The 16,330-nt window shown below is 38.3% G+C and overlaps 1 protein-coding gene across 6 annotated transcripts in view; it reads right to left on the reverse strand.

The window, feature by feature from the left end:
* The window catches only part of ROBO1 (roundabout guidance receptor 1), a 698,550-nt gene that overhangs the window by 345,407 nt on the left and 336,813 nt on the right, over positions 1-16,330 (reverse strand). For 4 of the 6 annotated variants that reach the window (XM_040054708.2, XM_058419158.1, XM_058419153.1 and 1 more), the window contains exon 3: positions 11,930-12,013. The exons of the other annotated variants lie outside the window; for them this stretch is intronic. In XM_040054708.2, the coding sequence (XP_039910642.1) occupies positions 11,930-12,013 (84 nt within the window). The remainder of the gene's footprint in view (positions 1-11,929; positions 12,014-16,330) is intronic. 6 annotated transcript variants of the gene reach the window in all.

Raw genomic sequence — 16,330 nt, forward strand, 5'->3', positions numbered from 1 at the left:
CTGGAATACAAAAAAAGTACGGAAAACATCCAAAATGTTCTGGCCCTCTACAGTTTCACCCCCAGGCTCTCATTTTCCTTCTATCTCTGTAGCGGCACTGAGAAGCCAAACTCACTAACTCAGAAGGAAATGCTGACTAATTAATTTGTAAGGAAGACACCAGCTAATCACGCAAGCTCTTCTCCACTGCTGCTCCATTGCAGTAGAAGAGGCAAGTGGCTAGTGGACATTTGCAGTGCTTCACGCACTGATTCCTGTGTAAGATGAAAATAAACATAAGATTCCACTTATATGGAATATTTCACGCTTTATTCTAAACTACTGGTAATTTTGCAAGAGTTATTTACAAGTTCTTGTCCTGACTGTTTGAGTACTAATACAGCCCTGCATGTTCTTTATCCCTACTGGAAAAGACAAATAAATAAGCAAACCAAAAATTCTAATTAAGAAATACTCCCTACCTCATAGGACAGGGCTTTCCACTATCATGGTAAAAAAAAGAAGGAAACTGTATTTGAGAAGCTGCTAGCAACTTAAGGCCCTGTGTTGTTGTAGTTGAACTTATTCTCTTAACTCAGTTTAAGTAATTTTTTTTTTTTTTTTTTAATCTTCCCATAGATAATATTTACTGAATCCACTGCTTGCTGAAATAATTCAACTGTAGCTGGATGGGTATTGGATCAGTCTTACCATGAACAGATGTGTTATGGCTAGAGGGAAATTAATATAAGCAGCAAGAGGTTGTAGTGAATCATAATTTCTCACCATATTCGGCTCAAGCTGTGTCCTGACGGATGTACAACACTTCCTAGCACTGTGTGCTCTGCCAGCAGCACTGCAGAGCATATCACAGGGACACAGTTTTGGGAATGCTAACTCAGCCTTTTCAAACTGCATCCCTTTGATACACTTGTCTGCCTAAATACAGCCGTCCTGCTTTGATCAGGCTGCCAAAATAACTGTGTCGTGACGCTTTTTCTTTATCTCAGTTCAGCTTCTGGACAGCAGATTTTAAGAGCATCTGCAGCTACAAAAAGACCTTAACCTTAATACAAGTGCATTTCCCAACAAAGTAAGTAGAAAATTCATAAAGAGGCCATATGGGTATTACAAAAGAATTAATTATTCAGATTTGAAAAGTAGACCCATTCTCTCTTCAGAGAACTTTTGTAGACCCAGATAAGGAGATCTCAACAGGTATAATCTTTCTAGGTATTATATTTACAGTCACGTGGGTTTAAAATAGAAGTAAATAATTTTTCCTCTCTATTCTGTTCTCCTCTGAGACCCAACTCTCTTAATATTTGTAGCTGCCTTGGTTTGGATCAATATTCAGCATGTAGAAACACAGATACACGCTATCCTGAAACACTTGTGTGTATACAGGTGGATAAGTCTATAAGTGACATACTGAGTCTATATATAAATTAATTCGTTTGTAAAGCACATGAACTATAAAGGCATATTTTAACATACTAGCATGGCAAAAGCACATCCATCTCAATAATAGGGCTCTATAACCCTAGCTTATGCTCCTGGAAAAAAGAGCAAACAGCTCCTAATCTTGGTGATGTTCTCCATCTTTTCCTGGAAAGAAAATGCCTCTGCATTCTGGACTTTAGGAGCAGATAAGCGATCTTGCTGTTCCTCACCTCTTATAAGTTTTAGTTTTCAAGGGACATTTTTGGCCAAGAAAACAGTTATCTTCAGGTAGCTTAAGATCTACAAAGGTTCTTTTTTGTGAAAGTTTTTATATTATAGGATCACAGACTGCTTGAGCTTCGTAGGGACCTGCAGAGCTGATCTTGTCCAGCCTCTCTTCTCAAGCAGTGCCTCCTCTAGCTGGGTGCCCAGGACCATGCCCATGTGGCTTGGTCGATTATTTCCAAGAGTGTTGATTCCATCTCTCTGCCAGGGCTCAGCCATACTCACATGAAAAACTGAAAAATCAAAACATTGTGGTAACTGAGAATTTTATATTTTCCTCCAAATCATCAGGTCTTGCAAAGCCCTCCAAATACATGTGTGTGTATCAAATGCTGAGTATGATTTCTGTATCTGCTGTCTTTTAAAATTTCATTTGTTTTGTTTTTGTTTTGTTTTTGCAGGGTGTTTATTTCATTACTTGTTTCATAATATCTGGTTTGTTTTGTTTTGCTTTGTTTTTGTTTTTTTTGTATTCTGTTCTGGATATAATTTTATTAATTCTTAATAAAGACAGAAATAGAAGCATTTATGCATCTAAATTTTGCATAAAAACCCGGTCAACTTATGGGTGATGCTGTGTGCTCAAGAACTGAAAATAATTTGAGTACATATTGCACAACAGTGTTCACAGTATTCCCACAGATTCCTACAGTATATATTACAGATAAATTTCCTATTTGATCCATCTGATAATGGTCTGGATGTTATAATTAAGCAGCTGGAATTTTGAAGGAAAATAACCCTAACGCAATTTTCAGCCTCTTGTGATGTACTTACTATCCACTAAAAATGGTCTATAAATTCTCTGCAATACTTGAACACTGCATGGTTGTTTTTCCAAGTGAAACAGGCATCTTCCTTCCCACCAGACTTTTATGCCAAATTTGTCTTTTGAGGCTTTGGAAGAAATCCAGAAGACTAACTTTGTAATCATTTGATCAATAAGTTCCTTTTACCTTCTTTTTCCTTTAACTTGAGCTTCCTGTCAAAGCTTATAATTTCCATTGATGGAAAGACTTCAATAATATCCACTTGTTTTTAATCAAAAAATAAAGTAATCTACATATGAAATGATGAAAGGCCTCATTACACACCAGAGCACAAGTAAACTAGCCTGCTGAAATGGAAGAAATTATACTTTGTTATCAAAAGTTTAAATCTACTGAAAAGTGATTTAGTCTCCCTTGGGAAGTATTTAGTCCTAACAGAAAAAAACAAAAATTTTATATTTGGTTTTGCACTACTCCAGAAACAAGACAGAGAAATTTGTTCTGCTAAAGATTATACAGAAATAAATAGAAGCAAGTGGGTTTTTTTCTGGGTTTTTTTGAGGGGTTAAGTTATGAATGTGTGAGTGGGCTGGTTACCCTATTCCAAGTTTAGCTGAAATGCAACCCTTCTTTTCCTGATGGTTATTCAGAAACAAACCATGAAATTAGGGAAATAAAATAAAGGAAAAAGGAAGGAGGATGAAGCAGGAGGATCTTATTACCTCACAAGGACCATCTGATGGGAAGAAAAAGAAGAGTCAAAGCAGAGGCAGAGAATCTAATAAAAAAGCCAGTGGTTTGGAAGAGATTATTTTAAAATACTCACACTTAAAACAAACAAACAAGCAAACAAACAAACCCCCCCAGAGTTCTGTTTATATTTAGGAGTGAACAATAATTTTGTATTTTCTTCAATAAAGAAAGCAGCAGTGAGTTTTAGTAGTAGTTTTTTCACTGCCTTTTAGGAAGTATTAGACAAAAGCCCTATAAATAATATGTTCTCCAGTAAATTGGGAAAATTTGTTGAATTTCTCCACATTGTGAAGAAAATTGTGGAAACATTTCCCTCCCTATATGAGGGTGACTGAAAATCAACACAGTTCCTTCTAAAACGCTCTCTGCAGTCTTTTAACACTAGCAGGTGATGGTTCAACTTGTTACAGTTTATGGATAAGCAACACACGAGAATCACATACACACACAAAACACTGAAAAGAAATAGCTGGCAGCACTTCCAGGGAGATCTGACAAAAATCACTGCAGATCTTCTGGTAGATGTTAGTGTATTAACTCAGGGACTAGAGCTGCAGTTAAAAACTGTGCAAACAGGGGAGAATGGTTTTGATAGGAAATCCTAAATCAATAGGCTGTTTGTGTTTTTAGACTCCCATGTATTGGGTTCAACACAATCTCCCACAAAATAAATTCCTGTATCCAAGCAGGGATGTTATGGTCCGGAGGGGTGAAGCACCAGATGAGGAAAAACTTGCTGATACACCCCATCAAAATTAATGGTTGATGGGCTGCAGCCTAACTGGAGAACTGTAACAAAAGAGGGGACTCCATGTCTTTCCTGGGACCTGGCCTGCTTAAGGTCCTTGTCAGTCACCTGGAGGAGGGGAGTGACTGCTTACTTAGCAAGCTGGACTTGAGACCTCCAATCACTGCTTCCAACCTCAGTTAGCCTACCTAGTAATTATTATGATAAATGAACAACAATCCTAAATTATAGAAAATACCTTTCAACATTTTTTTCTTTTCCTGTACTACTCATGAAAGTGCATCATTGTAGGCACAATAAATGAATGTTCTCATCTATGCAGGGCATTTTGCTGCTATGCATTTAATGTAATCATCTGCATTACAAACTTCCTGGTTCTTTAAATAAAGCAATTTGCCCCGCTAAAATCAAAGACTAACTTGTCTAACATCCTGATGAAGATGGGGAATGATGTCCTCTTACCTTGCTCATCCTGTGATAATTCATACTCTTTTGACCTAGTGGCAGAAATTTGCACTTCAGAACATCTTCACAAATTGCCTTGCATACTTAATTCGCTGAACTGACAGCAGTGTCTGAGGGTAATTTGCTCTGTCTTTGCTCTTGCTAGGAGGCCCTCAGCAGAAAGCCTCTCATCAGCTCCAGGGGTTCCTGTCTGTGACAGCCCAAATGGAAAAGAGAAACTATAATATGCTGTGAATGCATTTTATTTTGATTTTACTTGTCATATAATTAATTAGGAACACATGAACTCAAGATTAAAATGCTCATCCTGGGAAATCAAATCGAGTGTGCACAGCCTCTCACAGCATATCACAAATTTAAATATTTGGAAAGGAGATTTCAAACTCCTGGCTGAGAAATACTCTAGAATCAGCTCCTGTATCACATCCTAAATTTCCATCCCAAATTAACTAAGACCCATTTTTTAACTGCTTCATCTTTTGTCAAGGAGTAACATGAATAAAAGCTTAGAATCCTCTATTATAAAGCCCAGATTTTGAATACTGTTTGAAGATAAGCTATTAATCAGGATTAAATTAAACAGGATTTCTCCAAGTTGAATAAGCAACATGCTTTTTTTTTGATTTGTTCTCTAAAATCACAAGCCTGGCAACAAATGCAGTCACATCTCCCTTTCATTAAGGCCTCCATCAAAATAAACTTTTATTCCCTAACTATTTTAATAGCTCTTTCCTGCACCTTCTCAAGCTCAAATTCATCTGCCTGGGATATGGTTGTTTAGAAAAATTCCTAGCCCATCAACTATATAGAGGCATTTACTGCTGCTGAAGTCAGTATTACACAAATCCTTCAAGCAATATTTTGGCTCTCACTGGTTGAGAAACATTGGACATTGCCACTCTTTCTGTTTTAATAAAAACTCTGCCTTGAAATATAACACAATATTTGGAGAAGGAGATTTCCTATTAACATTTTCATAAAAATTGACAGTGCAAGATTTATGTAAGTGGGAGTACTTTTGCTCCAATATTGCTAATATGAGTTTCGATTAAATAGTTATTGCTTTCATATCAGTGTTGCCCGCTCTCTTTGGCAGGCAATGCTGTTGATTGGTGTGATATTAACATCTATATTTTAATACATATGAAAACAAATCCTCAGTATCTGTGTCAAAAGACTGCCTACAAAGAGAAGAATAAAGCTCAAAGAACTTTTCTGACAGTTTAGATTGACAGAGAGCTTTGCTGATAGACAAGAGCAAGGGGAATTTATTCCTTCTTTTTTTCTTTTTTTCTTTTTTTTTTTTTTTTTAATAGGCATAACAGTACCCATCTGTTCCTGGATTTAGAGTGCAGATGTACTCTAAGAAGTAACTTTGGAAAATTGGAAAATTGTTATCATGGGGCTTTGTGTTCATTCTCCCAGTGACTCAAGAGCACACTTGCTCAGTTAGCAAGTTTTAAAAGAAGAGAAAGTCTGGGAAAAAGTTTTAACTGCAAGCTTTGTACATCTCCTAAGAGTAAACATCCAGCTGAAGTCTACTGTGTATTACCACTAGCAATAAGGATCCTGTAACTGCAAAAAAATGAACGTTGCTGCTATCTGATCTGGTGGTTCATTCAGCCCTGCCAGATGTCTGTTGGTCCTGCAGTGCAAACAAGGGTTTGTTTTTCTCTAAAGGTGGTGGCCATGATGAACACAGTGCAAAATGAGATGTGCCAACAACCCACTTGGAATTCTTCCATGGAAATAGGATTTTTGTTTAGGTCAGGTATCCCTAGCTCCTGCTTCCTATCTGAAATTACAGCCTCCTCCAAATCAAAAATATCCACACTCTGCAATCTACACCTTCATCTGTCACTTTTTGCAACCCATTAGCCAAACTGCTTTTGCCATGCGTTTTTTCCCCCCCAATATTGACTTACACAAGAGATGATAATTTAGAAGGAATATCAAATAGTAAATATTTCTTTCCAACATTTTTATTTCTCATCCTGTTGCATATTACAGCTTTTTCTCCTCTCCCCTCCTCCTCTCAGCCACAAAATCAGTATGTACATTTACTGCCTCTACTAATCTTAAAAAAAGGGTAAAACATACTCACATTTTGCACAGGGTATTCCTGTAGATTTCCACCTTTGATGTCAAAGAAATGTTTTCTGAACTACCACTTTTCAAAAGAAGCACCCTATAATACATAGCATAACCTATGCAAAATTACTGGACTAGAGGAAGAAATGTCTCAGACGTGGCCATGGAATGAAGAGAGATTTCCCCTTCATTTCTTGAAATGCTCTCCAAGGCCACCCTGTCCTATTTCACAAGCAGTGGGACAAACTGTGATCCACTTAGAACAAGTCTCCTGATGACATAACAACATAGTAGTAAAGAAGAAAGTCAATGTGAGAAAAAAAGAAATCTTTTGTTATACAAAAGAATACCACCACAAAATTCTCATGATTAAAAACAGGGGGAAAACAATTGAAGACTAATTTCAGGTCTCAATTGGGAACCACAGGGTTTCTTTGCGTACTGGAAGAGTTGTCTAAGAAAACTAGGAATAAAGTGTTTGGAAATATCCCTTTAAAAAGTTATGGAGCTACTTAATGAGGAGTGGTGATCCTTGCCTGCAAATGTTTGACTCAATAGTGTTAATTTAACAAGCCATCCTTCTGGTCTCTGTAACACAAGCCATACTCTGTGATCTGTTAAATGATCCCCAATATTTATGTCACAGTTGATTTAACAGGAAATGTGCTACTTCCTGGGATATCCTGCATGCACACACTTCAACAGCACAGCACAATGCAATCTCAGAGATTACTCTGCAGCCACTGATTATGTGGAAAATAACTGAGGTTCACTCTTGACACCTACTGCCTTTGCACTATTTTGGGGGAGGAAAAAAGAAGCCTATGAGCCAAGAGGAAACATTTTCTTTTACTATTCAGGCTGGCACGCCACATATGTGATATCCGATGTGGAAATATTAGTTAGTTTAGTCTTTTCTTGAAAATCTGCTCTAACAGTAAATATTAAATGGAGAAGTATGTTTAGTAGCTTTAGTCAAGATGGTTTATCCTATGCTCTGCAGGTAACTCTACTCCCTGCTGCAAAGTTGTGGTTCTCAAAGCTTCTCCAAGACATCACTCAGCAAATCATCTGCTCCATTTAGTGACTAAATATAAGCCTTTCTCTTAGAAACCCTGATGTTTTTAAAGATATTTCCTTCTGTGACTTTGTTTTTTCCTAAATTCTCCATTCCCTGAGTTCCTCAATTACCTTATTCACATGATTTTCCATATTCTTCCTCGGATGTTCAGTGGGAACTCTGCTAGATCTTTCTCCTTGCTTCCCTTCCTCTTTTGTTTGTCCTTATTATTTCCTCTAAGATTTAAATTTAAAAAAATAACAAACTAACAAAACACCAAAAAGCCAGAATGACTTAAGGGTTTCTTTCCCCTCTAAAGTAACTGTCTAAACAATAGCTTGGTCTGACATCTTCACAGCCTAAACCTGACAAAGAACTGAATTCCTACTTGCATCATCCATTCCCCTCTCTTTCTTGAGTGATCAAATTAAATTTCATTATATACTTTCACACCTATCACCTGGTTCTCCTTTCTGAACTTAGATCAAGCTGATGGGGATGTGAAATTATTTGCAGTCAATTTTTAGTATATACATCACTACATCTGAAGACCCCTTAAATTCTGTAGAAAGAGGAACAAGTGTGCTCATGCAGCATTTCAGAAAGAATACTTTGGATTTCTTCCTTAGGACAAATTAAATACAACACAAAGATGTATTTAACTCACACTCTTTTATCCTATTGAATCTCACTGATCTGGCCTGTCCTCTATGCATATTATTTGAATAGCTATTTAGATTTTTGCTGCTACGCACCTTAACTATGCAATTATTTTCCAGTCTGGCCTTGTCACTGTAGAACTGATCTTTCCTGAAGATGCAGACAAGGCAATCATCCAGCCTCATTTCTTTAAACTAACAGAGTTGCAGTTAAAAGTTCTTAACTTTTTTAACCCCAAATTCTTTGCTGAATCAATCCAGTTACGTCTAGCATCATTGATGCTTATGGGGTCACATCAGTTTTTAGAGGGTTTTTTATTCTTTAGTGGTGTTAAGGAGGCAAGGAAAAAAACCCTTCTTATAGAACCCTTTGGTCTAATACCATGTCGTATGGAACAATCCTTAGTGGCTGAATTTATCTTCTTGATTCTGTGGTTTATTCAGCCCCTATCCCTGCACATTAAAAATGCTTTTTAAAAACGATTATCTTTAACATATGTGCAGATAAAGCTTCTCCAGTTGTGTCTACAGTTAATAACTATTAATAATTGTTTTGATTATAAAACCCTGATCTGTAAAAAGTGTAACATCTGTTGGGTATCACTTTACCATAATGATAAAAAAAAAATAAATTCCAGAGTTCAGTCCTATAACATACTGAGAATCATGAGAAATCAAATAGAAGACAACAAAACCTAAATGGATAGGAAAAAATCTCCAGATTTAGGAGAAGAAATAATAGTGATAAAGGGGTCTTTGGGACAGCACACTGAAACCCTCCCTATGAGTTATGTACATCCACTTAAAAACAACACAAAACAGCTGCATATATTCACCAAAAAAAAAAACCAAAAAAACAAACAAAAAAAAAAACAACAAAAAAAAAAACAAAAAAAAACAACCCAAAAACACCCCAAAAAAAAAAAAAAAAAAAAAAAAAAAAAAAAAAAAAAAAAAAAACAAAAAAAAACCACCACCACCCACCAAACATCTAGGGAAAGAAAAAGATGTAAGAAAAAGTTATAATCTTTACTCCTGGAACTTCCCATACAAACAAATTCTTTGCTTCTATACATTGCAGCTAATCTTATATGGAATGGGAGGAAGATGTCTCCTGCAGATGTGTCAGTGCTCTCAGCATGAGCAAAAATGTACAATCCTGTGGTATGACAGCAGTTACCCACTGCTGGGTTTTGTTCATTCAGGCACCACCTGAAGATAGATACATGACTGAAAAATAAACTGCTCTTTATTTCACCCCTGGGTCCAGGCATCCTGGACTTAATCCAAGTGATTTTAGGAAAGAGTCAGAGATTTTTGAGTACAAACAAGTTTCTGGAATGTTTTTCCTTTTGGAGAATAGAATTCTAAAGGTAAGAGAGCCTGTAAAATCTATGCACTCCATATTAGGTCCATACAAATGAGCCCACAATTAGTAGGAAAAAAAAAGGCAACTTTACCTATAAGGTTGCATTCCAATGCGTATTATTTTTTAAATCTCTTACTGATTACTACAGAAACCTGTTGGACTAATTTTAGTAAATACCTCAGGGCTTTTCCATATAAACCAAGGTATACAAACATAGTGGAGAAAAAATTCTGGATCATTAAATCTTTAAATGTGAAAAGCTTGGTCTTTCTTTCAGCTGGTGCTCATTCAAATAGAGGCTCAAAATGTCTGATTAAACAAGACCTGTCATCCTCTGGGTGTTAATTTTTGCTCAGCTTGTGTTTGCCTCTAACTCGATCCTGACTTTCATGCCTATTTCGGAAACACCTATTAAAATATGGCCTGGAGTTAAGAACTGGAGCCTCTGGGGAGCTCCTAGACCAGAGGTTGACTTTGTCAGTGTTCTCAAATGCCCCCATCAGTCCCAAAGAGGCAGGTTAAACAGCTGCAATGCTCCACAGACGCCTTTCCTGGGGTGCAGTGTCCAGCTGCACCGTGGAACAGGACAAAGATCCTCAGGGCTGGACAGATGTAGAAAGGTCCATGCTCTATGTGGGACGTTGTCGCAAGCCCCCAGGCTCAGAGTGGAGGTATTGTCTTAAACACTTCCTTATTTGCCTTAAATACTGGAGCAGGACTGCCTGCAGCCTTTGCACCCTCTGCCTGCCATCACCCAGCCAGTGCACTCGTCATGGGAGGGTCTGCCTCAAGCCTCCAGCCCCTCTCCAGTGGAAAAAATTATGGGATCCCCCTCTAAATTCTCACCCCTGTTGCTCTCGTGCTGAAGGTGGTTTTTGGGTTGTATACAGGGTCACTCTCCCACCTCGTGGACAGGTGTGAGGCTGTCACATGCAGGAATCTGCCTGTAGAGCCCCAGCCCAGGGATTGGGGAGGAGGCTGGAGGGTTGCTCATCTCCAGGTAAAACTAAGCCAGTTTATTATTAAAAGAGTCTGACTCGCTGTTCCAAGTAAATCAGTGGCTGTTTAAACACAAGGACCAGGGATCGTGATTCCCATGCCTGTTTTCTGAAAGGAGAAGTCTAACTTACAGTGAAGAAAAAAAAATTATTTAAGCTATATTTTGTCGATATGGTGATCCCATGTACATGTGACAAACTTGGAACATACAGTGGGAAGAATTTAGAACAAAATTAATAGGAATATTCAGAATGTAAAAAAGTCTAAATAATCCACATGCAGTAGGATTCATGTGAGATTTTCCTAAAAAGGCATCTATCTTGACTGAGGGGAAATTTGTACTGCTTTACTTTTTGGGGGGTTTTGCCCTTTTTTTTTTTTTTTTTTTAAACTTTTTAGGAAAAAAAAAGAAGTACTTTAAACTGAAATAAAATTATGTATCAAGGTTTTAAACCACATGCAGAGATGATTGTGAGGGGCAGGTGATGAAAGCTGCAATCACTGTAAGTGGCGTATAACAGGACCTGAAGTTTTATGAATAGACGAGAAATAGATGAGTGATTGCTCTCTCTTCCATTACCTGCCTATGCTACACTTGTATCCTGCAAGACTGTCTTAGGAATATCTGAGTCACACTGGACCACCAGTAGTTCATGAAAACCCGTGACGGCAGCTGAGACTGGGCTGTGGTCAGTGGCTCCTGGAGCTGCGTAACATTTCAGGCTGCAGAGGAGTTACAGGGTTGGGTTCCTCAGAGATCACTGCTGTATGGTGCTGCTTATTCTGTGGCTTTTCTTATTTGGCCTAGAGACACATTTCTGTAGTTTATGCAAAGCAGAAGTCAATGAAACACACTCTTCTCCAATCACAGTTTAGTCTCATTTGGGTTTTCTTCCCTGCTGTAATGTATTTTACTTTTGTTTATACCAGAAACAAAGCAAAAAAAAATCCCCAAATAAACATATGGAAAAATCCCCTCAGTCTTTGTAAAATTTTCTTTGAGATGATACATTGCCTCATGCACTAATATATACAGTTCAAAGAAAAATAATGGGTGCATTGTCTCAACAAGGCAAATTTAAACATTTAAATCATTGACATGTACCAACACACACACAAGGACAGTCATCTCGGTTAGTTAAAAGACACAGTAATATTTACTAACAAAGCTGAACTTCTAAAGTTGATGGTGAAAGAGAGCCAGCGAGCAAAGGTGATTAAAGGAGCGTGTACAGGTGGCAATGGCAGATGCAGGTGGAAAGTGTCAGAAGGAGGCAGTCAGGAATATTTTGGAAAGGTGCACTCTACCTGTGTAGCCCAGCGAATTGTCGCCGTTATCAGAGGTGGGGAGTGGTGTCCCGCTGTCGTTCCCCCTCTCTAGGTCTTCGGAGTCTGTCGGAAACAACACCAGAGCTGCTGATGGGGTCACAGGACTAACAGGAGTTGCCATTTTGATCACAACACGTCCAGACACAATTAAATCCACACATGACAGCAAGAGCCACAGTGCCAGCGCACGGCACACCTCGTTCTTTCCCTGCCTGTGCTGCGGAGCCCGGAGAGACGTGGCTGGGAGCATTGCCCAGGGTCCCCAAAAAGCAGCCCACTGTCCCCCTCTGCCCACTCCCAGTGTCGCTCTGCAGCCAGCCCGGCACAGTGGCCACCCTGCTAACCAGCCAGCGCGGGCTGCGGGGAGCATATGGGGACGGGGAGGCAGGGGAGCTGAATGCTAGCATTGCTAATTTTCCACCTTATTGTTAATCAAAGCTATTGACTGTGATCACTCCCCATCATCGCTTCATCTCCTGGCAATTACAGACCCAGGGGACTTCACCTCTTTGTGGGGAGGAGGCGGGGGGCGGCTGGGGCTTGGCGAGTGCAGAGGGGGCTGCTCTACCTCTGCTGGGAGATGGGGCAGGGGAAAGGGGTAGAGCCCTCTTGGAAAAGGCAACAGTTTAGCATCACACGGAGTAAGATGCGTTTTCCGCTAAAAGATCCTCGAGAGGAACCGCTTCATTTTAATGTCACGTAAGAAAAAGAGAAAAAGGGAAGGCAGCTGGTCAGCTAAACACATAAACGAACACACGTTTTAAGACCCCAAGACAAATTGCTGGTGAAAACACCACAAAGCACCATGAATACAACTCATAATGATGAACTACATAATTTGAAACAAAAAAATAAAATAAAATCCCAGTCGCTCTGTGAAACAAAACAGCACAACCCAAAGGAATTTGTTGACAATATCCCGGCACTTTTTTACTCTCAATCTAAAATTGTTTATTAAACATCAATCCTGTTTTAGTTTACTCTTGACAGTGCGCTGTCCAACATATAATACCTAAAAAGAAACATTAGTATTTTGTTCAGAAGAAAACTTCAAGCTAATGTCTTTGCAAACTTAACACTGCCACAACAATAGGCTGCTTTTTTTTTTCCTTTTTTCTCTGTTGACAGGTGTCAGATAATTTATTAATTTTTGCAAAGACATATTTTGCTCTCTCAGACATATTCTGAACTTCTGTAATGACTGAAAATAACTGCTCATTTTCAACAAAATCCACACTGCTAAAAATTAATCTGAACTTTCACAAAACACTTAAAACAACTGTATAAGAAACAAAACTAGAAAAACAACCATAAGTGCATTTCTTTTTTCTGGATGCTTAATTTTACTAGCTCAATCACTCTCATTTTTAAAATGCAATACCAAACATTCATTTCTCCATTTGTTTTCTAAACAATCTTAGAGACAATATCTTTAAAAACCAAAATCTTTTTAATGAGTTACAAAGGAAAAAGATATTAAGAAAACCAAAAAAATCCTCAAGACCGACCCACTCAAGGGGACTTATTGGAAGAAAATATTCCTTTAGAAAAGTCAGTTAAAGGATTGATAGCATGCCTTTCAAAATACTGTTGTGCAAATTAAGAAAATAAAAGACCAAACAACAAAAAGCAGCCGAGCACCAAGATGATGTTTCATCTTGGCAGATGAAAGAAGTGAAATATGTTCGTTTATTGGCCCATTCATCTTTGCTGGCTCACTAATGGCCAATGTCACGTACATCTTTAAAATCTGCCCAGAAAATGGCTGTAGATTGACTGGATCAACACTCTGTTTCTCCAGATTGCTCACTCATTTGCATTCAGGGGTTGATTGGGTCAAAGTTTTAAATTACTGCAGTAAAGGACAGAAGGACAGGACTTTTTATTAATTTAAGTGGCAGAGGCTGTGCCTACCTTTTTTAGTGCAAAGGTTTATAATCTACTACAGGGACCTCAGACCAAATTTAACCAATGAACCTTCTGATCATTGTTCTGAGAGACTGATTGCATTCGAGGAGATTTAACCACACACTACTCAAAATGATTAAGGAGGAAGAAGATGCACTGAAAGCTACTGGAAGTGTTCTGCGTGTCACTGTAACTTTTGGTGTCATGTACAAAATATAATTGCAGAACAAATCGGATTTTTTACCCAAGATATCCCCTCAGATATGGTATTCCAAGCAGTGGGCCATCTTCCTCATGGCACCTCACAACCAACCAATGCTAATGCGTCGCTTAGCAGTTTTAACAGGATCAGTCTCCAGTCCAGAAATGCTGTCAGCTCAGTAAAGCTAACAGACTAGGAGAGCAGCAGCTTTAAAATCCAAGCTATGACTACTTGTAGCTCTTTAGGCTTGCAAATCTTGGCTCCAATCACTCAATAAAAATAAATGAGGGAGGGAATTAGTCTCTTTTTGACACTATGGCTACTTACATGATGTCTGTTAGTGACTGCATTTATTATTTACAATCTAAAACTAAAGAGACATTGTTCACTCTCATTCTTTGAGAAGTGCTACTTTTCCACCTGATATTGAAAATTATATTCAAGTAGTGTTAAATTATGGTCTCTGGCTAGAAATTACTCACTAATGATGAATTCTACCCATTTCACTGAACAATAAGTGTTACATTTTGGGCTGCTGCCCTCTGTGCTGGGCTGAATTTAATTTCAGCTCTGTCAGAAGTTCCAGCTTTGCTTGGGAATCTCAGTAAAAACTTAACAGAGTTAAGTAGTGTTGACTTAAATAACACATTTCACTGCAGGACTGCTGTGAAGGCACTCTGTTGAATGGCTAGTAAAAGTCCTGAATGTTAAGACATGATTCATTTCTTTTGACTACCATGCTGTAGGATCAGGCAATTTTCAGCTTGGCTCTCTTAAACATAATAAACAATTTTACATCATTACTTTTTTTTAACTTGTTACAATGCCAGAAAATGTGAAGCAAATAAATTATAAACCCAGGAACAATTCACCTGATTATGAAGAATTTACAGTTCAGTCTGAATCAAAGTAGAGGCCGAACCTGGTGTGTCATTTCTCGAAGAAATGCCATAATCAGTCCTAAAGAGTTTTCACAGAAGTGACTGAGAGAGACGTCCCTTAAATAAACCTCTCCAGCATGGTTGGACGTTTTGGTTGAATTTCTGTATCAGACAAGAAATATTTAAACCAAGGTTCTATTCTTTCTTAGCTAATTAAAAAAAAAAAAAAAAAAAAAAGCCTATTTTCACTGAAATAAAATGTAAGTTTTAACAAGGTGCCCAGGCGATTTAATTAGTTGACACATTATGTAAAAAAAAAACAACAAAACAACCCAAAAAAGTAAAAGCAACCAAACAAGCCCAAAAAACCAACACTGCAGACCCCTTCCCCCCAAAAAAAATTCAGCAAAAAAATACTTTTATCTATAAGTATGCAAAACTTCAGGAAGAAGTCAAAAGGAGTTCCCCTCCTTTTTTTTTTTTTTTTTGTGTGTGTGTGTCCTTTTTTATATAAAACCAAATGAGTTTATTTGGGAAGAGGAAGTTGAAAAGTGAAGCCTTGAGTAACAAAAAAGAAGGATCAAGCCACCCCTTAGCAATTCCTACTACACTTTTCTTTCACAGGAGTACTTGAGACACTCTTCATTTGAGAGGGGGAATGTCGGGGGCTTTCCCCAACATTCAGGTGGTTTCAGGGTCCTTTGCTCCCCTGCACAGCTCTGAGCCAAGCCGAAGGAAGAGACAGATTTAGATTTTTCAATGTTGCATACTTCGTTTATTTTCTCTTATCTTACAATTTTCTCGGAGTCCGACAAGATGTTCGCAGCTGCATGGATTCCTCAAGTCTCCTCCCAAACTGGGTTGTCCTTATCTTTTATACTAATTACTATGTATTTCTTGTTTACTATTTCTTACCAATGTCTATCACTATTACTAAAAAGGTCATCTTTACTTTGACCCAATCCTCACTAACTACTTTGTGCCACGTCAATGCAGCAATGGAGTGAGGGAAGGAGAAGGAGAAGAAGAAGGAGACAACGCCCCAGATTCTCCATCTTGTCCCCATTCACTTCAATGCTAGGAACCTAAAATTACTATTTTCTCACCCTGTGATAAGCTACACTACTATTTTTTCACATTCTTGTGGCCTGTAAACCTTCTCTCAGTGTAGGAAGTTTTTCCCATGGACTGAAATCAAAGCCAGTGTCTCTCTGAGCTCTGGGCTGGGGTCCCTGACCCTCCAGGGCAACCAAAGGAATGCCCTGGACTCCAACAGGGGAAACCTTCATTGTGATGAAAAAATCTCATTCCCTCTTTCCACAGAAATTTCCAGAGCAACCATTCATTATGATGGTAAGATATTAAACCTCGCCCCCCTTCCCCCCTAGA

This window comes from Hirundo rustica, chromosome 2 (genome assembly GCF_015227805.2).
Source record: "Hirundo rustica isolate bHirRus1 chromosome 2, bHirRus1.pri.v3, whole genome shotgun sequence".
In the NCBI taxonomy this organism is placed as follows: domain Eukaryota; kingdom Metazoa; phylum Chordata; class Aves; order Passeriformes; family Hirundinidae; genus Hirundo; species Hirundo rustica.